This window comes from Seriola dumerili, unplaced genomic scaffold, assembly GCF_002260705.1.
Source record: "Seriola dumerili isolate Sdu_G_001 unplaced genomic scaffold, Sdu_1.0 BDQW01000056.1, whole genome shotgun sequence".
Taxonomy (NCBI): Eukaryota; Metazoa; Chordata; class Actinopteri; order Carangiformes; family Carangidae; genus Seriola; species Seriola dumerili.
Window position 1 is genome coordinate 119,965 of NW_019174311.1, and position 22,441 is coordinate 142,405.

Here is a 22,441-nt window from a genome sequence, read left to right on the forward strand (position 1 = left end):
AGAAAAGCATATGTTAGAATGATTCTATTGCCCTTCTTCGTCTTTACTTGGATTGGCACAATAGGAAGCTTACAATCCATCTCACCAGCCCCTGTAAGCCTACTGGAAACCAAGGTGCCGTCCACCGTAACTTGGACGCCTCTCTCTAGCAGGTTCTACAGTTGCCACACTGTCCTTATGGAGCACAGTTGGGTGTTTTTGGCCACACTTCGAGCAGGAAAGCAGAAGGAGAAAGAGGCTATACTCCTGGAGGGCGCTCACATCATCTGTTTTAATAGTGGGCCATAACAAAGCTCTCTCCATGTATGCTGCTGCCACCCTTTGCTCATTGCCATAGTGCTCTTTCAATAAAGCCTTCGCCTTCACATATCCTCTGTCTGAATCAATGTACTGACAGCTCCTCACCAGCTCTTTTGCACGTCCTTTGGTGTACTGTTCAAGGAAGTAGAGTCTGTCACAGTTGCTATTGGTGTGGGGGGGTAGAGCACAGCCTAATCTGGCGGGGGAAAGCTAGCCCAAAAAGGCACCTCTCCCTGACTCTACCTCCCTAATTGTCTTGGAGAGTGGGGGAGTAGGGGGAGGTAGAGCACAGCCTAATCCGGCGGGGGAGAGTTTAGCTCAAAAAGGCATCTCTCCTTGACTCTACCTCCCTCATTCAAAATGGCCGCCACTTTCTCCAACTGGTTAGGGGAGTTTGTTTGCTGAATCTGCTAGTGTGTTTTGTCCAAGTTGATGATGTTGTTTGTGGTAGCATAGGCAAGATAAAGGAGAAAATAGTTGTCGTGTGAGGAGCAGTGATGGCTGGCATTAGGGGAGTGACTCTGGGACGCCAGTGATCACTGTCTAGCCTCCTGGAGGTGTCGTGGGACCAACTAGACGAAACACTAGTGAAAGGAGGTTCCCACCTGATGACCCCAAAGACATGTTAGTTATCACTGCTCATTAGTCTGTATAGCCAAATTAATACTTATCATAGGACTTAGGATGTTAAACTTAGGGAGCTATTCACTGAGTCTGGTCCATTTTCTGTAGCACAAGTTTCTTGTGTTTACCTTAAATGCTCCACAGACAAAGGAACTCACCTCCCCACAGTTCCTCACTGTTCACACCTGGGGATGACCCTCCCCCCCAGGACCTCACTTACCAGTCAGTGTTGGTAAGTGTGTGACATGTCACCCCCCAGGGTGTCACCAAACAAAACCAGATCTCCGTCTTTGCTCTCTCTTCTCCCTCTCTTCTCTTCTCGGCTTGCTCAGTAAAGCAGCTCCTGCTCTCCCCTCTCGGCTCTTCAAAGGGCAACAAGGCCCCAGCCCAGGTCAGCCCTGCTACCTGAGAAACTAGCTCTCTCACTGGCCTGCTCACAGCAGCCTGCAAACACTCTTTTCCTCAACAGCAGCGTCCTGCTTCGGATTAACTGAGAGTAAACCAATTTCTCTTCAGAATCAGCAGCTACAACACAAAGCCAGCCAGCTGATTTTCCAAGCAACAGGAGTCACAGCAGAGTTAGCATGGAACAGCTAACTCTGTGAGGAGAACAAAGGAGATAACAGCAGAAGCAACACAGCCAGACAGGACTTTGCTACACCAGGAAGGCACCCAACTCACCGGACCGAACAACAACACTGGAAAGGACCTCTTTCTTTTGTTCCAAGGACTGGGTTACGTTAACTGAGTGGGCCTAACCTCTCCTAGCACAGCATAGCACAGCTAAGCAGCAGAAGTCTTAACTTTGTTAATGTACATGTTGATTAATGTCTTGTTGTTGAAATGTTTTCTTAGGTTGTGGTCAGTCATACAGTTAATCGGGTACTTGTATGTTTAAACACATACCTGTAGTATGTCTCAGTTATAGAACCTGCATGCAGCTAACCTTCTCCCTCTAACCTGGTACCTTTAGATAACATTAGCTAGGCTAACAAAGAAACTCACACACTAGGTGGTCTCAGCGGCCATTTTGAGTAGTTTCTTTGTTTACCGCCATCTGTATAGTCTTCTTTGTGCAGGTCATATGGTCACAGTGACTACTTTGAATCAGCCATCTTGCCTTTGTCCCCACAGACACACCCCCATTACACATACACACACACACACACACACATACACACACACCTGTATATACTAGATTAGACATTATGTTTTTACTTTGTCCATTGTAAATAAATGTCTTTAAGTATAACCACCGGTGTGTTTAATGTTGCACAAGCGTGAATATTGCCAACCTCTACTTAGTAGAATTCCAATCCTTCATCTTAATTTACTGTTGATATGGTTATTTGGTTATAGTTATTAAGGTAATTATCAGAGTTCCAGATTAATAGTAATAATTTTAGACTGAAACAATATTGGATATTTTGCCTATTAGTTTAGGCTGGTGCCCCCAAGGACTTTAATTCATTTTAAAGTTATTATTTAATATTAATATTTTTAATATTAATATTTTCTTAATTCATGACAGCCAATAAATTGATAGACAACCGAAGATCCAACATTTATGGTGTCCAGTTCATGAGTCAGAGCTCAGAGAAAAGCATGGTTGTTTGTGAGAGAAGGGTCCTTTGTCTCTGTTTCCTATCAATTTGATACTTTGATGGTGGGAAGTGTCAATTTTTGGTCTATAACTCTGCATGTCCTTACAATTAACTTCTTTAATGGCTTGTGACTGATGCCAGGCCAGGTATGTACACCAGTCACAAACAAGAAATGTTTTTCCTCCCTTTTCTATTATGTTAAATGTTGTTTTTTGTTTGTTGTTTTTTGTAAAATGATCAGAGGTGGGATCTTCTCCATTACATGTACTAAGTAACTTTATTGAGTTAATTGTACTTTTACTCTTACTCAATTAGACTTTTAGAGAAAAAGCATACTTTACTTCATAACTCTGTTAATGGTTTATTCCACTCCTGTAGTTGGGTGGACAGAAGTACTTTGTCTCCAAAGGCAGTAAATGTGTGGATACTGATGAGGAAGACTTTAGGACGTGAACTTTGACATGATCATGTCATTAACAAAAAGTCAAAATAGGATACAGAAAAGAAAAGGAAGGAAAAAGGTATAATATTATAATTGATATCTTGCTGATGAATGAAGAAACATTGGCATCAGTTTAAGAAACCACCATCTTGTCATGTTATTGAGAATATCGGACACATTGAGCTGTCATGCTTTCTAACTCTTCTCTATGCCCCTCCAAAGAAAAGTAGTCAGGGAAGCAGCCACTGCAGCCACTGTAGCAGTGGGTAAGCCTAGAACGAGGGGCATAAATACCTTGGTATAGTGATACTGAGAAGGGACCTCTTTAACATATACTGACTTCACTGATAATAAGAAGTTACTATGTTAATATTACTATTTTACCTGATTGGATACATTGCAGGAAGGTATTCATTCTCACGCTTTAACTCTCACCCTGCTGAACTACTACATTGCATAAAGTCATAACAAACCTGCCAACCTAGCTGAGGCAGGAGGTAGTGCAGTAGTCCTAGTAACTAGAGCCCCACAGCAGCACTTGTGAATGATGAAATAGCACCAAACCAATAGGAACAGGACTTCATTGGACCATGGCCTACGCTCCTAAGCAGTACCCACATTGACACTTGCATTTGATTTTGGAGTCCATCAGAACCGGTTAACAAGATTCTAAGCCTACCCTCTGCTGCCTCAGCAGAAATCCAGATCCATCAGTCCAGGCAATGTATTTCCTGTCTTCAACCACTGCAGCCTCAGGTTTCTGTTCTTGGTGACAGGAAGTGGAACCTGATGTGGTCTTCTGCTGCTGTTCTCAGGAGATCAGCAGTTTGGGAAACACTCCAACCAACAATGACACCAACAATCATGTCACAGTCATAGTCACTGAGATCACATTTTCCCCCTTTCTGATGTTTTATGTGAACATTAACTAAAGCTCTTCACCTGTATCAGCATGATTTTATGTACTGAACTTCTGCCACATGATTGGCTAATTGGATAATTGCATGAGTAGGCAGGTGTACAGATGTTCCTAATAAACTGGATGGTGAATATATACAGTAATCTTGATTTAAGTGTGTGTGTGTTCTGTGGGGATTCCTAGGTGTATGAAGTGAAGAAGTCGAGCGGTGTTGTGGGGAAGATCAGTTCTCTGGTCAGTAAAGTTCTGGAGCCTCTTCACCCTCATGTTGAGGAACATCAACCAAAGAACATCAAACATCTGTCACACACTTTCTCCAGGGAAAAAGAACACTTGTAAGTACACCTTTTACCTTTTACACTTAGATGAAAAAAAGGTGGTAACATGATTGTCAAGTGGTGAAATGAAATAGACATAGAGTGTTGCAAGAGGGTTGTTTCTTAAGGGAGGCTCTCAGTGACCAGGGTTTTTTTTATGGGAAAATCTGTTTTGAATTAACCCAGAAAACAAAACCAGGATTCTGCAAATCCTAGGAACTCGCTGAAGACCTCTGTGATAAAATAGTGGTGAGGCAGAGATCAGAGTGAGTGTATAAAACCATTTCTAAAGCTTTGTCCCAGAAGCACAGGGCTTGGAACCATCAGGACTCTTCCTGGAGTTGGCTGTATGGCCAAAGTCAGTAACTGAGCAAGAGGGGCCTTGGTCAGGGAGGTGACCAAAAACCCAATGGGCACTCTAACAGAATTTGAGAATGTATCGCCTGCTAGAACCATGACCCTCTCAACAGCACCCCATCAATCAGGCCTTCATTGTTAAGTGACTAGATCCAGCTGGTACCCATCTGTGAACACTGACATTTTTGCTGTGCAAAACACAATCTAAATCAGCAGAATTAGCTTGCTGCAGATCAATCAGTCGCTCAAAGTCTGTGAAAGGCTTGTTGTTTTTGACCACATAATATGCTGTCCTGAATACCCTAGAAGTGGTCTCAAATGCACACTCCAGACTGGTTGCGTTCATGTTCAGAAGTATATCTTTCTTTGCTGTCTGGAGAATCCTAATTGCTTCATTATGTGCTGTGGAGTTTCTGTGCTCATGGGCTTTTTTGTGCAGTGATACAAGCTGGGAAACCTTTGAGTTACCAAATGGGGCTATCTGTCCCTCAGCCCACTGGGTAACAAAATTGACCCAGAGGATGCCAAGATCCCTCACATCATGGCAGGGGGTACAGCTGAGCTTTCCATTGTTGTTTTCCATTGAACATACAGTCATTCATTTGTGCATTTGTGCTCCTGAACTGTTCATACTGTTTTTTTTCCATATAGAGGGATAAGCAGTAGGCAATGCATCGTCACCTGCACTTGCTTCTGCAGGTCCTGCGGCTGCCACTTCTTTTTGCTGAGTTTGTGCCTCCTCGCTCTGGCCCTCAACTTGCTCTGAATCATCTTCCCTACATTTTCAGTTTCAGCATCTCTGTCTGTTCTCTTAAACATTTGAATAATTGTTCTCTGCATTATTCTTTTTGTATGTCTTTGGCATTCTTCCATAAAAGGCTCTTTTTTATGCTGACAGCCTGTCAGCCAACCACAAGAATGTTTGGAATTTTGTTGGAATCACTTATTGTTCATCCTGTCCCGGTGCATACAACATTAAAGTCTGTGGTTGTGAAAAAATTTTGCATGCCAGAACAATAAATCGAATGCACAGAGGTGCTGTGTTTGGGAAGTAAAGTTGCACATGCGCAGTTGCATACCATTGATATGAGTTGCAGAGTAATCTCTGATTGTCACCTCACACACAGCTTGTCTGAGCTGCTGTGCTATTGGAATAAAACAGAATATCATGAAACATCATTTATTTATTCTATTTATTCTGCTACTCATTTTCCTCGGCAGATTTGCAACAAACAGGTGCCTGCTAACGTTAACTAGCGGTAATAAAAGGCAGCTTGGCTCCGTCCAGCTCGGATCACAACTCGAAGAAATTCTGAACGACTTAGAAACAATAAATAAGGAGATTACATGTTGTTTAAGATGACATAATGTTAGCATTGTTTTTTTCACTGAAAAAGTCACAGTCACATTTTCAGTGAAAAAAATAGTACCACCACTGAATCTTTTAGTGGTACGCAGTAACGGTACCGTACCGGCCTACTTTTACCCCTGGCTATAGCCCCTACTCTGCAGGACTTACACATCAGAAGGTGCAACACCAGAGCTCCAGTCAAAGAAATGGACCAGTTTCCACAATCAGCACAATGCCTCTGTCACAAATCCAACAGATGGAGATCCTCAGACCATCAGGATGTTGAACCCTGCCCTGAGCATCTGTCTCTGTGTACAGTTTAAATTAGAGATGATTCCTGGTTTTCATGCCAGCGATAGCGAGTGCTGGAGGCATATTGTTTTCAGCTTGTCCGTCCATCTGTTCATACGTACGTACAGTAATGCCTTGACTGAACTTCTTCAAATCTGGCAGAAACATTTACTAGCATTCAAGGTTGAAATAATTCGATTTTGGTGGTCAAAGGTCAGGTCAGTGTGACCTCTCAAAACACTTTTTAGCCATACCTCAAGACTTCACACACCAATTATGACAAAATTCACACAAATGGTTCATATTATACATGACTCCAGATAATCAGGGATGTAACTTAAAACTAAAGGAGAAGACAGACAACCATGAGGAGGTCATTCTAGTTTGAGGATGGACAACAGCCAGGTTGAGTGGACAGTGTGGATGCAGCGATATATTTTTCTGGTACAATTATAGTATATATATATATATATATATATAGTATATATGTAACCCATGTCCCATGTAGCTACGTTATATTTATCCTGAGTGTGTAGTACAATGGGACAGGGCCTGAGTTGTTGAACTGTTATGTGTAATATTACCCTTTAGTTTACCTCTTTCGATTGTTACCACAATTTTGATTTCAAAACTTCCTCAACAAAATTAATAAAACACCACACAACTGTACTTTAAATGCAATAATCCTTTTACAGGTATTTATTTACATAATGAGATAAAATAAAATTTGGCACTCTTTCTTTGTGAAATAAAATATAAACAATACTCAATATGTTATAAATAAAAGTGTACAAAGTAAAATATCAGGTTTCCTTAGTTTTAAACCTTTTCCTTTTGGTTTCAAAATACTCCTCTATACCTTTATGTTCAGCAAAAAAATACCCTTTTTTACCTTTAAATTCAACAAAAATACCTTTTTGGGCTTCTAAGTTACACCAAAATACCTTTTACCTTTCTTTCAAGTAGAATAAGTACCTTAAAACACAGTTTCAATCACATACAAAAAATCAAAATCACTCGATGTATACCTGTGGGCCCACACACACATTCACTTCTTAATCATCAGATTTAACCCTGTTGCAGGCCTGATTTGAAACTGGGGTGCGGTGAGGCCTAAAAACTTTAATGGCCGCTTCACTCTGACATGAGCAGAAACAAAAATCACGTGCATACAAGTTCAATTAGTTCAGTTAGTACTCACGAATCCCAAACGAGTTGTTACTGGGGATAGCAGTCACAGGGGCAATGGCAGTCACAGTTGAGCAGTTAGTACACCGCATCGAAGAATCACAGGAAGAAAACAGCAGAGTCTGTCCACTGGGAAGACCGGGAAAACCACTCCGACCTCTCTCTCTCCACATCTCCTTTAAGCATATTAACTCAGTTGAGCCACAATACCAAACGCTATTTCATGGTGAATTAACATGAAGTCCGTTTTAACTGGGAAGCATTACAATGCTACAGTAACAATATGATATCAAGGCACATTTACATGGTATGCTAAGCTAACCAGCAGGTCGACAACTAGCATCACACATCATGTCTTATCACTACAACAGTTAGTTACAGCACAACAAGAAAGCACACACTTATTTACCTTTTTTCGGATTACAAAAAAGTTATCATCAGGACCACGAGTAGTCGACCTTGCAGATAAAACTTGAAATACTCTCAGCAACACGCTGCTTCGTCTCTCCTTTTTCCGGACAACAGTACATCTGTCTTTCTTCTAGCGAAAACCCAACACTCCCCTGACCTGCGCCACTTGTCCCGCCCCAATGACAATACAGAAAACAGATTGACTGACATTAAACTGGTAACAGGTTAGGTTGCACGGCTGATTACACAGACTTTAGATCAAACAAACTCCTTTTCTCCTGAATAACGAATTTTTAAAGTAACATAAATCTTTTTACAAATATTTATTTAACTTTTTAAACTATAAATAGCACAACTTTTTAAACTGTACATATGATATTTATGCATTTTTCCAGTACATATTTTAACCAGTTTTAGTATTATGAACTTTTGGGTTTTTATACAACTATTTTTTTTGCTGTGTTACTGATTCTATGCACTGTAGTCTGAATGATTTTAGACAGGGCTACATATAGGAATAATCACGGTTTCACGATTATTATACCTAAATTTATTTAACAATATTACTGTTGTATTACATCACATGTGCATTCTTTGGATATTTTAATGTTATTTATTGCTGCCTTTTTAAACAGAAATAATACAGAAACCTAGTAAAACAGTACTGAATATTAATAGTATAATATAAGTATATATAATGTATAATAGTTATTTTTAAATTAATATTATAAATATGAGATTTAACTTTAAATTATTACTAATGTGGGTTATTAATTGTGTTATTACTATACTATACTATACTTTGGGGTCAACATGAAAATGAAAATGCAAACTGTCAGACCTCTCATCAAGACGGGTCTTCAGTTAGGACGTCACTTCCTTGTCACCATTTGTGTTGTCACTGGGGCAGGGGCTAATAACTGGTAGTACACCAAAATTTGCCAGATGTTTCTTCGCTCACTTTATTACACACTTTGTTGATAAACTATGTGTGAAGAGCAGAAGAGACAGTGCCAGACCCAGGACTTGGATAATAAACACACGGTCATTTACAGGTGAGTGAGTTAACTCTTAAGTCATGTCTGTGTTTTTGGTCTTGTTGTGTGCATGACATCATAGCTAACTGTTAGCTTGCCTCAGAAGTTAGCAAGTGGTAGTTAATTGATTTTGTTGACAGGTAACCTGGAAGCTAACTGTTGTAGCTGACACACAGCTGTATGGTAATGTTTTTTGTTTATTGTTACTGTCAGCTCTTCCTCCTCTCAGAGGGTATTCGCCAACGTACGGCTGTGTGAATGTCTACATTAACTGTAGGAATTCGCCTAGTCATTAACAACACAGCTGTAATGGCTGCACTGACTTTGACGGTTTTTATTTATTAAGCTCTGTCTTCACAAATGTGTATGTTACCAGCATCGTGTGTGAGGATGCAGACAGAACAGACCAAAGAAATGTTTAGACTAGTTTAATAGTATGTCCTGTGTTTCTGTTTGGTAGGTGTGGGTCCTGCAAAGCTGATATATAAACTCAACCATGTAAAAGGCCGTCATCGACAACATGGGCTACTGAAGCTACCAACTGTATGACTGCACCTGGATAACTGGAGAGTGCCAGGCTGAGACTGTTTTTGTTGGAGACCAAAACATGAGTACATTTTAATGTATGTGTATTTTAATGTAAGTTATGGACCCAAAATTGACACTTTTTTACTCTTCCCACCATCAAACTATCAAATTGATAGGAAACAGAGACAAGGGACCCTTCTCTCTCAAATAGACCATGCTTTTGGTCTGTTTGAGAGAGAAGGGTCTGCAACTGGAGAGCATAGGCAAAGTTTGTACAGTACAGCACAGTTTGTAACAATAAGACTCTGTCTAATGATATTTGATTGTTTCTTATATAGGAAGAGTAACACCAAAAGTACTGATTATCACTAAGGTGTGTATCCTGGACTCTTTGTGCCATGCAGGAATACACACACACACACACACACACACACCAATCTCCCTTCCTCTATCCCTCTCTAGATAAGAGTCATAAACTACAACCCATATTCCAAACCTGGGAAGTGACCAGCAGAACAATCTTCAAAGACACAGAGCTGAGGAAGAATATAAATTAAATACCTAACTGTTCGAAGCTGCTAGTCACAAACTCATGGCTCTTGGCCACAGGCTTTTAGACACGACTCTTAGCCATTTTTGTACTTTATCATTTGTCTGTGTCCTTTATTCTTTCTTTGCCAAGTGCTCCTAGTAAAATCCTTTTTGTCTACACACACGATCTTCTGTTTTTATAAGCCCAACCAAGTCAAGACCAACTGAACCAAAACAACAGAGGTGCCTCAGAGTAATTTTGTAGCTTTTCAAATGATCAAATTTTCCCTTTTGTAGTTTTTTGACAGTTTTAGTCATCTGGTCAATGCCAGTCTCCTCTAAAATTATCCAGCCAAAGTGAAGTGCATTAGAGTTTATTTCACATCAACCCACAAGAGACGCCAGCAGATAACACAACTGCTCATGACCACCTGCAGAGAAGCTTACCAGAAATCAAAGGTGCCCGAGACATTAAGTCTCCTGGCAAACTCCACCAGAGCTGAACTGCTGAGACACCAGCAGAATCCGTCACCGTGATAACAGGACACAGCCTCCAGGAGAATCCACGTAGTTCCTGTGTCTGTGGATTGATGTCAAAATATAGCAATATCTAACCATCAAATCTCATTCATAAAAGTAGTGATCATTAGCTGTATAGCCATAGTATATAGCCATAACATATTCTCTCCTACCATTGCCAACTCATCATACAGCTCATTTCATTATTATTTTCATCTTTATAATTATTACACATTGCATTTGCTCTGTAGATAGTAGTTTAATAAATGTCTTTATTTTCACTCAGTTGTTGTCCTGTTATGTTCTTTTGAAGTAGAGACTGGAGATCCATTGAATCACGGTTTCTGATATGAGATTGATAATGTTAATCAATGAAGTTCATTGAATTCATTGTTGTCCTCCCTGAGGACTGGGGCGCCCTTACAACGAGAGCCAATATAAATTGTGGTGTTAACGCTACATGTGATAGGCCAATATCAGCTGACCCATAAATCGGTCAGGCTCTACTTCCATTCAGTGATGCTGTATTCATAACAGTGCAACTTAAATTTTGGATTATGCAAAACCTATGTTTTAACCCAGTTTCAGAAACAACATTAAGCAAGGCTGCAGATTATGTTTACTGTTTCTGTTTACTGTTTCAAATTTTACACCATTATGTCAGGATATTTCCTTTGCCCCTATGGGATGATGAGACAACATACAAAATAATCAATTTTGAATAAGCAACATTAGTGTTTGGCATATTGCCACTGCTGGAGAAATTTATGATAGACAACAACAAAAACAGAATATTGCTTTTAGTTATTTTTGAATGAGGCAGAGATTATGACAAAAACAAGATGAAGAATTAATATACTGTACATAGATTAACTTCTCTAACATCCAGTAAATTAAAAAGACACAGTTTAAATCTAGTTTAGTTTGTATTTAAATTAAACAAAATTAAAGGCTTTTCATTATAATCACTCAAAGTGTCTTGTATGTTTTTACTTCCTCTTAACAATTGTTTCCACTGACATTACACATCTTTTCAAACCTTGGTAAGAAATGGTAATTATAAAAACATTTTTTTCTAAATTGTACGGGATCCCTCTGGATTACTGTCATTACTGATTAATCAATAATTCTACAACAATTAATGTTATTCTTTCTGAAACAACTTTGTATGTAAAGTACCAGCAGCATCTTAGTCCTTTGCACTGAGCAATCTATGTTTCTCTGTGAAAGCTGGATTCAGGTGCCAGCTGTAGTGATTGTCAGGGACTCAGATAGCAGCCGTGTGTTGAAACCTCAACACATGAATCCTAGGTGAGCAACTTCATCCCCAGCAGTCATCCCTGGTGCCTTTCCAGCCCGCTGATCTGGTCCTTTGCTTTAAAGAAAATATTCTTTAACATTTCGAACAAAAGTCCAGATGGTAGCTTAAGTGTGTGTCTGTTTTCTAAACTTTTAGCATACATATCTTTAAGGCTGATATGGACTGAATGCTGACACATCCTATTAACGTAGGATAGATGAACAAGGTGTAGGGTGGTGTTGTGAGTACAAACACTTGAAAAACATACAGACAACAATCATTGAAAAACTCTTAACAGATTATCTATTCTAAATAGGGTAGAACATATAATGCTAACTTTTCATCAGCAAAAGTTTAAGAGGGGAAGTGTAGTGGATGCTGCTAAAACAGAAAATATTTTGACTGTTAAATCTGTCTCTGTTTTGTGGTAACTGATCTGTGCCTCAGGACACTGGCTTTGAAATGAAACCACGACTTTGTATAAGAATTGTAGGTTTAGTGTTTAGTTGTAACTACTATTCACTAATTTTAGTGGACAAAATATTATTTGATCTGTTAAAATAAACCTAAGTACTCTGATATTTGGGGTCAAATTATTCGTTGACTCTCTGGTCTATGATCCACAGACATTAGAAGATCTGTGATATCTCCCCTTATGATGCTCTGCTAGGCCTCAACTGCAAACTGACCTTTTGCCTTTGGTCTGATTTTGTGACACACCTGGTCAGATTGACTGAGGCCATGTGAATGACTTTGCCAGTCAAGACCAGCCCGCTGCTGGGCGGTACAAACATTTCTGCCTGCACTGGCTGTATGCTTCAGATTGTCATCTTCCTGCACTATCCTGAAATTGCCAAAATATGTAAAAACAAAAACAAGAGGCTTCAGTTACTTCAATATTCACCTAGTATGGATCTGACCTGCTCAATGCCCAGTCAGTGCTTTAATCTCTGTCATTTTTTCATTTCAAATCACAGAAGGTTGACCACAGAGCCAAAATAACATCAACAACAATAACATCTTACAACATCAAATTACATACTGTACTGTATATCAGCCAACCTGTTGGCCCTCTTCAATTATTCAGGTGCAGTCATACAGTAGGTAGCCTCAGTAATCTGTGTTGTCAATGCTGGCCTTTAACATAGTTGAGTTTATACATCGGCTTTGCAGGACCCACACCTACCAAACAGAAACACAGGACATTTATTAAATTAGACAATAGACATAAACAAACAATTCTTTGGTCTGTACAGTCGGCATCCTCACACAGATTGCTGGTAACATACACATTTGTTAACATAAAAACCACACTAGAGCTTAGTAAATAAAAACTGTCAGTGCAGCCATTACAGCTGTGATGTAAAAGACTAGGCTAACTGACTCCTACAGTAAATGTAGACATTCACACAGCCGTACGTTGGCGAATACCCTCTGAGAGGAGGAAGAGCTGACATTAATAATAAACAAGTAAAGTTAGCATACAGCTGTGTGTCAGCTACAACACTTTGCTTCCAGTTTGTCTGTCAACCAAATCAATAAACTACTACCGGCTCATGTCATGCACACAACAACTTAACTTAAGAGTTAACTCACTCACCTGTAAATGACCATGTGTTTATTATCCAAGTCCCGGGTCTGGCACTGTCTCTTCTGCTCTTCTCACATAGTTTATCAACAAAGTGTGTACTAAAGTGAGCAAAGAAACGTCCCGCAAATTTCAGTGTTCTACCAGTTATTAGCTGCTGCCACAGTAACAACACAAATGGTGACAAGGAAGTGACCTCCTAACTGAAGACCCACCTTGATGAGAGGTCTGACAGTTTGCATTTTCATTTTCATGTTGACCCAAAAGTAGCCTGGTGACATGTAAATGAAAATGCAATAGACTGAGGAGGGCTGTTTTGCTTATTGCATTTGAATATTGTCCACTGTAGAGCAGCTTAAGACTTAAGACTTGAAATGTCAAATGCCATTCTCATTTTCATTTTCAGATTGTTAAAAAATTGCATTTTCATTTTCATTTTTACCCCAAAAGAGCATGGTGACATGTAAATGAAAATGCAATAGATGTTTTGCAAATTGCATTTAAATATTTACAACTGTAGATCAGGTTAAGACTTTGACAGTCAATGTCAATGTCAAATGCTATTCATTTTCACTCTCAAATTGTCAAAAAAAAGAAAGCATTTTCATTTTCATGAATATTGCTTGCCTATTTGTAAAATTAGGTTAAATTGTTTATATTGCATTTTAATTTTCAAATTTGAATTAACATTTTAATATTATCCACTGTGCAGCAGGGTATGACTTTGAAAATGAAATGTAAAACAACTTTTCCATTTTCATTTTAAAATGGCCCTAGAATGCCTATACAAGTAAGTGAAAATGAAAATGCAAATAGGTTTATTTCATTTTCTTTTTTACTCAAATAAGACATAGATATGTGGAAAATTAAAATGCTATTGTAGAATAACATTATCATTGGAATATAGTCCCCATAGGCTTCCATTGTGAAGTTATCCAGTACAGTCTTTATGAGTCTTGCTCTAACACAGACTAGTGTTACAGCAGAAAATAGAAAGCTTTTTGTTATGTGCTGTGTTCAGTGAGCCCCCTGAACATAAAATAAATCAAAATAGATTACCTTTTGAAAACTCCACCATATAAAGTGAACACATGCAAAGAGTGATTTTTTTTCTACCTTGAAGGAAGCCCCCTGATTCTGAAGACTGTAGTGCACCTTGGGAATTGTCTTGGGCTTCACATACCAAGTGTTATAGATATTTAAATATGGTGGACCATGAATGGTTAAGTACATGTCAATAAACTGACTCATGTTTGGAGTGCAACAGTCAGTGGGAACATTTCATTTGTGGCAGCCAGTCACTATTAACCGCCACATATTTATTTTCAATTATGATATTTTCAATATCATATATGGTTTGACTGCTTCTCTGTCCTCTGGTCTCTGGGAGAAGCTGGGCTGCATACTCAGAACACACACATACACACACACGCACACACACACACACACACACACACCTGTTCAACAAGCAATAAACAGAAAAGAGATATTTATCTATTATGTCCGCTGTCTCCCGATGTCTTTTACACAGCAAAATCATGCTGGTTAAGCTGATAGTAAACTGATTAAAAGCTAAAACAAAAGCTGGCCGAGACAAACCAGCCCAATCAATTCTAATCCAGTTCTGAATTTTTCTTCCGCAATTCTTTAGTAATGATAAAGAATCAGTATGAGCTAGATCCATAAGTGTATGAATAAGATAAAGATAAAATCCTAACAATAACCATCACTACTGCTGGTTAGTTGCTGATTTTGGGAGGATGAGCACATCACAGTTCATATCCCTTCACTATAAATGTTTTTTAAACAGTTATTGTGTGACCATTATTTTATTTGGTGCACAGTGAGATCAGTCAACAGATCAATTGACAGAAAAATAGTCATTACTCATGAAGACAGCTTAATATTGTAGTTCCCACGTTCCAGTGGGAAATTAAGTAATGTTGGTCACTGTTAAGTAATTGCGGTCTCAGCAAAGATCATATTTTCATTATTGGTTTTTGTGTCTTTGGATGATGATGTTATGAAGGTTTGATAGAAGAATATTTTATTTAGTGGAGTCAAGTAAGGCTTTCTTTCACAAGTCTTTCACAAGTTTGATAATCAATCGGATGTTCAAGTAAGAAATGTGATGGTTCCACCTTCTCATATCTGAAGATGTATTTGCTTTGCTGTGTTTCATATCATAAGGTGAATAATTTGACTGTTGGTAACACTGTCCTCTGACACCTGCATGACACCACATTACTTTTAAACACTGAACACTTTATGAATATTGTATTTTAATTCTACTTGACATTTGAACACTTTCATTCTCTGTTAGAATCTACACTGCAGGAGAAGAAAAAACAGAGCTGATCTACCTCAGAAAAAAGTTAATACATAATTTTTTTTGTTTCGCAATGCTCCTGTGTACTATAGGAAAATCTAATGTGAAATCTCTATATTAAATCCACACAGTATATTGACAGACTGATAACTGAGTATTGCTGTAGGATTTACCACTTGTTAACAGCATGCTTGGTATTATTTTCATTGGGTAGTAGGTGTAGGTGTGTCTTTGAGATCAAAAAAGGTCAAAGATGTGTGTGGTCCAATCCCAAAGCACCGATTACTCATGCAATAATGTATGCATGCACGCACCTGCGTGCATACACACAGATTCACAGGGTGCAGACAGCGTCAGCCACGCTGTTGCAGCTGGTAATCAGCAGTCGGATTTTTAGTTCTTTTCAAAAATGCTGTGTTACTATAGACTGTAGTACATACAACAGTAAGGGGTGTGAACAGTGACACCAAACAGTAATAAGTATGTGTGCTTTTGTTTGTTTGTGTGTATGAATTAACAGGTTTGACCTCTCAGACAAAGATTACTTCTTTGACAGCAAAACCAGGAGTTCAATAGTAAGTCCACTGAGGCTCCAACAACACCAACATACCCAATGACATGCCACTTTCATGTACAGCACTGATATCATTTATTACACTTCAGTTAGCCAGCAAATGCATGCAATATAGTGTGACAATTGATAGTATAGTATTGTACAGGTATTGTACAGGGGGTTTATTCAGTCCCTGGATATGTATGCATTTGCAGAAATGAGTTGCTTTATTACAGTGTTGATTATTAAAAAGTACACCTGAATAATTATTTTCTTCAACAACAGGCTGAGTTAAATTCACTTTCGTGTTTTCATTCCCATTCAGGTTTTTGAAGTCCTAAAGAGAACAAAATGCAAGGCCAAGTACAGCATGGGTGAGTCTTGACCTCTGGCAGTCACTGCTGGACCAAACAAGATGAGATTCACTTTACAAATATGTTTAAAGTGTTCAAAACCACACTACACATATAATGCCTATCAATACTGATCCTGATCACTGGTATGTATCTGCTGGAAGTTTGAGTTAGTCTTCAACCTTAACACAATTCCTCAGCTCATTCATTCCCTCACAGTCCTGTTAAGTGACTAGGGCTAAGAGCTTATCCACTGAATCCAATAACCCTACTGTGTTAGGCAGCTAATGAGTGAGCATCAAAGTTGCAACTGAGCCAGTTTCATACTCCGTTTTTGTTGTTGTTGTTCTTCTTTGTTTGCATGTTTTCTCTACATAGAGCCATCTGTGGGGCATTAGCACAGTTGTAAGTCACACACCTCTGAAATAGGGGGTTCTAGTGTGCCAGTATGTCACCTTGTGTGGTGGAGGTTAAATTGATCCACACAAATGAGCAGGAAAGTTTTGTGATGCAGTATAAATAACAGAATTAAGAGGCGTGAAGGCCTCAGTGTCAAATTTAGTCTTAGTCCTTAGATACTGAGGCCTGCAGGCCTCTTAATTCTATTACTTATACTGCATCACAAAACTTTCCTGCTTATTTTGTTATAAATTTAGTCTTAGTCCTTAGATCAAAAGTACATGTTAGTCAGCAAACTGCTTCAAATGAGCTTTCATTCAACTAATGTTAGGCTAAAAGAAATAAGAAATGAAAATAAGCCACAAAATAACAGAGAGGATGTCTGCTCTGATGTTATTCATCTAAGGAATACGCTGAGATTTAAAAGATAAAACAATGAAGTCTCAAAACAATACTTACAATGTTGATTTTTTTTGCAGGACTGTGCCAGAAAGGTTTTGATATCATTCTGTAATGTTGCAGTGTGCATGGATAGCATATTTAACACACAATACATTTGTCTTCATCAAAAGGTTAGCATACTTAGCTAGCTGGGCTACAGACCTTTCAGTGAGGCAAATGACCCATCTGCAAGTAATTTGACAATGTCTTGTTGTGAGATGCTGATGCCACATTACAGGTTATACCACTGCTGTCAGTATTTGGCTTAATATAGCTTTAAAAGTAACGTAGGTTGATATAACATCCTAGCGTTAGGTTACCTCAGTTTCTTTGTGGTGTGTGATGAAATGTCTCTTCAGGTTTAAGGCGTTCGTCCTGTGATTTTCTCTCCCAACAATACTACATTCACTTTTTCTCTTAACAGCATTATCTTTGAAGTGGGTCCAAATGTCAACCTGCTTTGTTGCCATGGTATTCCTTTGTCGTCTCTGTATATGTATAAAGCTAATAGAAGCTAGGTCCAAGCTGGCACTGTTTCATGGTTTTAGTGCATTCATGTGCTGCTGGTCTGCAGAGTCACCAGGAAGATGATTCAGGCCAACAGGAAGATGAATTTGGAATATGTCATCATTTGATCTTTTGTCATTGATGTAGTATGGAGTTATCATTTAATGACTTCAGTTCCGTCTTATGTCTTGTCTTTTTTGTGGGAAAATACATTGCCGATGAATATATAGCAAAATTTACTGTGGTCACACTGGCTGAGGAACTGAGGAATATTAACACCTGCATCTCCATTTTCTCTTGGCAGGTATAACCAGTCTCCTTGGCAGTGGTGTATATACGGCAGCCTACCCTCTTCATGATGTGAGTAGTACCAAGTACCGTTATTGTAGGGGATACTAGTTCCAGATCATGTTTATATACTTGAGTTTTGAAGCTGATGTAATCAGTGGGGTCATCTAGAAGATCTAGAAGATGGGGTGAAAAAATGTACTGTAGCTCCACCTTTTCTTAAAATGAGTAAATCCTGGCTCGCAGTCTCCAGCTGTGGTGTGTAGTAACTAGTGGTACTGTTTCTCTTTCCTCTTTCAGGGAGATATTAATGAAAGAGCAGAGCCCAATGACAGAAAGGTAAGACAGTCATGGAAGCCAGAATTAAAGTTTACACAGACTGGTGTTCATGTTTTGCATTTGTACAGCTTTACAACTGTGCTCATGTAGAGCCCAAACTAGGACCACAAAATAATCTGTCACCACTTTAACTTTAACCTTAGAACAAAAAAAACTGAGTCTGCTTAAATGTACTAATCATGTCAGTTCATTTGATGTTTTTTTTTCATGTGGATCACAAGCTGCTGGGGTTCACAGGTACCCTAAATGTTTTTTTTTTTCAGCATGTGTGGAATCCTTCATAGCTCCACACAATCTCAGTTTGTCTAGCAAAATGATCTGAACTCAGAGGTATAGTTACGAGTGCAAGTCTAATTAACTATTAACAGATGATACACCGTTTGAGGAAAAGCATTGTTCAATCTTTCAGAGATATGTTGTGGAAGATGAATACTGTTTTTTTCAGTTTATTTATTTGCTTTTTATCACCTGTATGCTTGTTTTGTGTAAAAGTCCCCAACAAATGCCCTATTTACAGCATATTCATTTCCCAACCAGTGGAGCTAGCATGGTTTAGGAAACAGGGAAAGGAACTCTTCTCGATGACAAATATGTCAATAGAGAGGCTAGAGGCATGATAGAAATAGACAAGTAATGCAACTAAATATTGTTTATTGTCTTCTTCAGCTTCTGTATGAGGAGTGGGCAAACTATAGTGTCTTCTACAAGTACCAGCCCATCGGTCTTGTGCGGTAAGTACATACTTTTTTAGGTATATAATTTACTGCCAATCAACCTTGCATGGTAATAACTCTGATAATGAAGTATCTCACCGACAGGGCTTTTATTTTGAGGAACTGTTGTTCCAGCTCATTAATTTGTACATGGCCTACTATCATGGCCACAATTATATGGCACATTGTAATCCTTGATACTGCTGGAACAGAATTCAGAAATGTTCTAATCCTCTACACAGTGCTTTCAAAGTTTAAAGCTACCATGACATACATGAAAATTTCTGACATTAGTGAGTTTGTGGCAAATGATTTGTTCATGTTACTGTAGTAATGATTTCTGAAGTTCTCATTCCAGTGTTAGCTGGGGACAATTCAGCCTTTATCTGCCCACTAGCAAATATACTCTTTAATTGTCTAGGTAAACACAAAGTACACAAGCATATATCTGAACAACGCTGCTTATCTGTTGAAGGAGTTTTTTGCTATTTGGAGGAAAAAACTCTTACCCCCCCCACGGGGTGTGTGCAGTGTTCAAAATACTCAAAAGACCAGTAAATGTCCACACCAAAGAATTTAGTTAAATTTGTTTAGTAAATCTTTTCAACAAGCAATGAACAAATACAGAATTCTGGATCAGATGTGTATTTCCCTAACCAATAACAAGTGTTGGTCAGTCCACAGTCTGATAACCTAACTTTCCCTGATCCAGTGTATTTATACAGATACAAACAAAGAAATGTGCATGGGCGTTTTGTCGTCTTCTGATTGGCTCTGCTCGCTTCCTCCTACCCATCTGACTCCGACCCTAAGTGAAACCTAAACTCAGCGCGCCAAAAAGAAGACAGTTAGTCGTTTACACATAAATTAGCACTTCTCTACCTCTGTTACCTCCGGCTGCCCCCTACACATGCCCATAGAGTGGTCCTTATCAGTGGTTGTAAATAGTTTCCTTGAGGCAGATGTTTAAACCACAACTCACCCTTAGCACCTAAATATCCACTAGTGTAATCAATTTAAACAGTTTTAGGTTTAATAGCCTGAAATACTCCAACAGTCCCCCTTTTGAACTCAACAAACTGAGTTCAACATATCTATCTGTGTCCTCCACAGGTCAACCTTGCGATGGGGCGGAACCTCCCCATACCTAACGTTTTAAACCTTCCCTGTGGGACTACTTTCCTCCTCAGATACCATCCTCCACCTCGTTCTCTGATTCCTCTGTCCCGTCCAATTCTAAAAGAGATTGGCGTTCTTAGGACACTGAGAGAGGTCATACCAGTTATAACCTTCCCAGCCAGTTTTACTGCCGAGTGTGTTCTGGCTATCACTTTAAATGGTCCTGTCCACTGTGGTTCACTCCACTTCCTCTTTATGGCCTTCAGATACAGGAACTCTGGGGTCCTCCTTCCTAGTTCTGGCTCCTGTTCCCGTGTGGAAAAGCTCTCTCCTGTTGGTGGATCTGTGGGGATAGAGAATTCTGACACCAGAGCGTTTTATTTTCACATAATATGGTTTATAGCCCACATTAGAAAATTTTCTTTCAGGGAAGTGAGTTGGACACAGGTATTTTCCTGTCCTGCGTAATGTAACTCAAAAGGAGTCAAACTAGTCTCACTAGTTTATCTTGCAGATCTCACTCCCAAGAGGGCCCAAAGGCAAAGCCTCTGGCCAACTTTAGTTTATATGACATTATGACTTTTAATAATTTGTTTTTTTAATGTCTGATTCATTCTCTCCACTTTGCCCTGAGACTGAGGGTGATATACAGTGCCCATATTTTGTTTTAATCCTAATGCTTTCTCAGCCTATCTCCAGATCTTTTATTTTTGAAATGTGTTCCATTGTCAGAGCGAATTAGTCTGGAAAACCATGAGTGGGAATGTAGTGGTTTATCAAACATTTTATCACTGATGTGGCGTCCTCCTTTGCGGTGGGATAGGCCTCAACCCACCGTGAGAAGGAGTCCACAATCACCAACAAATAACGTTTCCCACCTTCACGCTTAACATGTCTGTGAAATCAATAGTGATTTCCGGACCTGGTGCAGCTGGTTCTGGATATTTGCCAGCCTCTGCTCTAAGAGCTGGTCTTACATTACATGTCTGGCACACTGAGCAGTCTTTAACAAAGTTTTTTGACTACAACATTCTTACCATCAATCCACCAGTGTTGTAAGTCATGTGTTCATCTGTCCAGTACTCCTGTGGTCAGGTCCATGAGTCTGTGTCAACATGGTGTGTAGCCACTGAGGGGGCATTAATCGGCTTGACTATTGTACATGCCATATTTTATATCATCACCAATCTACTTTCTGCGCTGACACGCTTCTGTCATCTGTTTCTATTTGACTATTCGGGGCGTCTCATCTATCCCTAGTTCCACCACTGCGTATCCTGCCTGCAACCCACAATCGGTTGTCCTGAAACAACAGCCATCTGTATACATTTCCACTTCAGGATTTAAAAGGTGTTTCACTCAAATCAGTCTCCCTCACTTGGTCCTATCCTGTGTAGCGTTGTTATGCAACAATGTGGTTGTCCCTTCCAGTATTTGTTCTGCCATGTGATTCTTCTTGATGTACAAATGTTATGTGTGGTTGTGTTAACACTTTGAGAATCCTGCTCTGTCTTAGTGGTGTCAGTGTGAATGAGAGGATGTCACAAATGCAAACTATAGCGTGATTAAGATTATCATGGGTGGTGGCATGACCTACATGTGCAATTTTTTCTGTCAATTTAGCAAACTGCTGCTGCATATCTGACACATGGAGCAGGTCTTTTTTCCTGTACAGATCAACAATACACTGCAGTATATTAAACAGTCTCCTAATCCCCTCTTGTGTCTGATAGAGGAACCATATGCAGACGCTTGTCTCTCAGAAACATCAAGAAAAAAACAGTTGAGTTAATTGGGGGGCGCCAAAGGATGTGGCCTGTGACAGATGTCTGGGAGGATCAGGAACAGAGTGGTAGGAGTTGAGAGAGTGAATCTTACGGAGCCCATAAACCAATTGTTATACCTAAGGAACTATTTCCTGTATTTAACAAATCCCAGTAATACATCAGCTGGTGGTCCAGCAGCAGTATATGGAACAGAGGCACCCAGGGGCATTTTGCTTAACAGACGTATCGATAGAAGAGCTGCAGGTGATCAGCAGTTCCATCTGGAAAATGCATAGTTGTTCCCTGAGGTGCACATTTTCACTGCAA

General features: G+C 39.3%; 1 protein-coding gene across 1 annotated transcript in view; it reads left to right on the top strand.

Annotated features, from left to right (window-relative positions):
- The window catches only part of LOC111219086 (anoctamin-1-like), a 159,564-nt gene that overhangs the window by 42,967 nt on the left and 94,156 nt on the right, over positions 1-22,441 (top strand). Inside the window, exons 4-9 of the mRNA XM_022741674.1 lie at positions 4,073-4,224; positions 16,157-16,211; positions 16,515-16,563; positions 18,194-18,249; positions 18,478-18,516; positions 19,183-19,247. Of these exons, the coding sequence (XP_022597395.1) occupies positions 4,073-4,224; positions 16,157-16,211; positions 16,515-16,563; positions 18,194-18,249; positions 18,478-18,516; positions 19,183-19,247 (416 nt within the window). The remainder of the gene's footprint in view (positions 1-4,072; positions 4,225-16,156; positions 16,212-16,514; positions 16,564-18,193; positions 18,250-18,477; positions 18,517-19,182; positions 19,248-22,441) is intronic.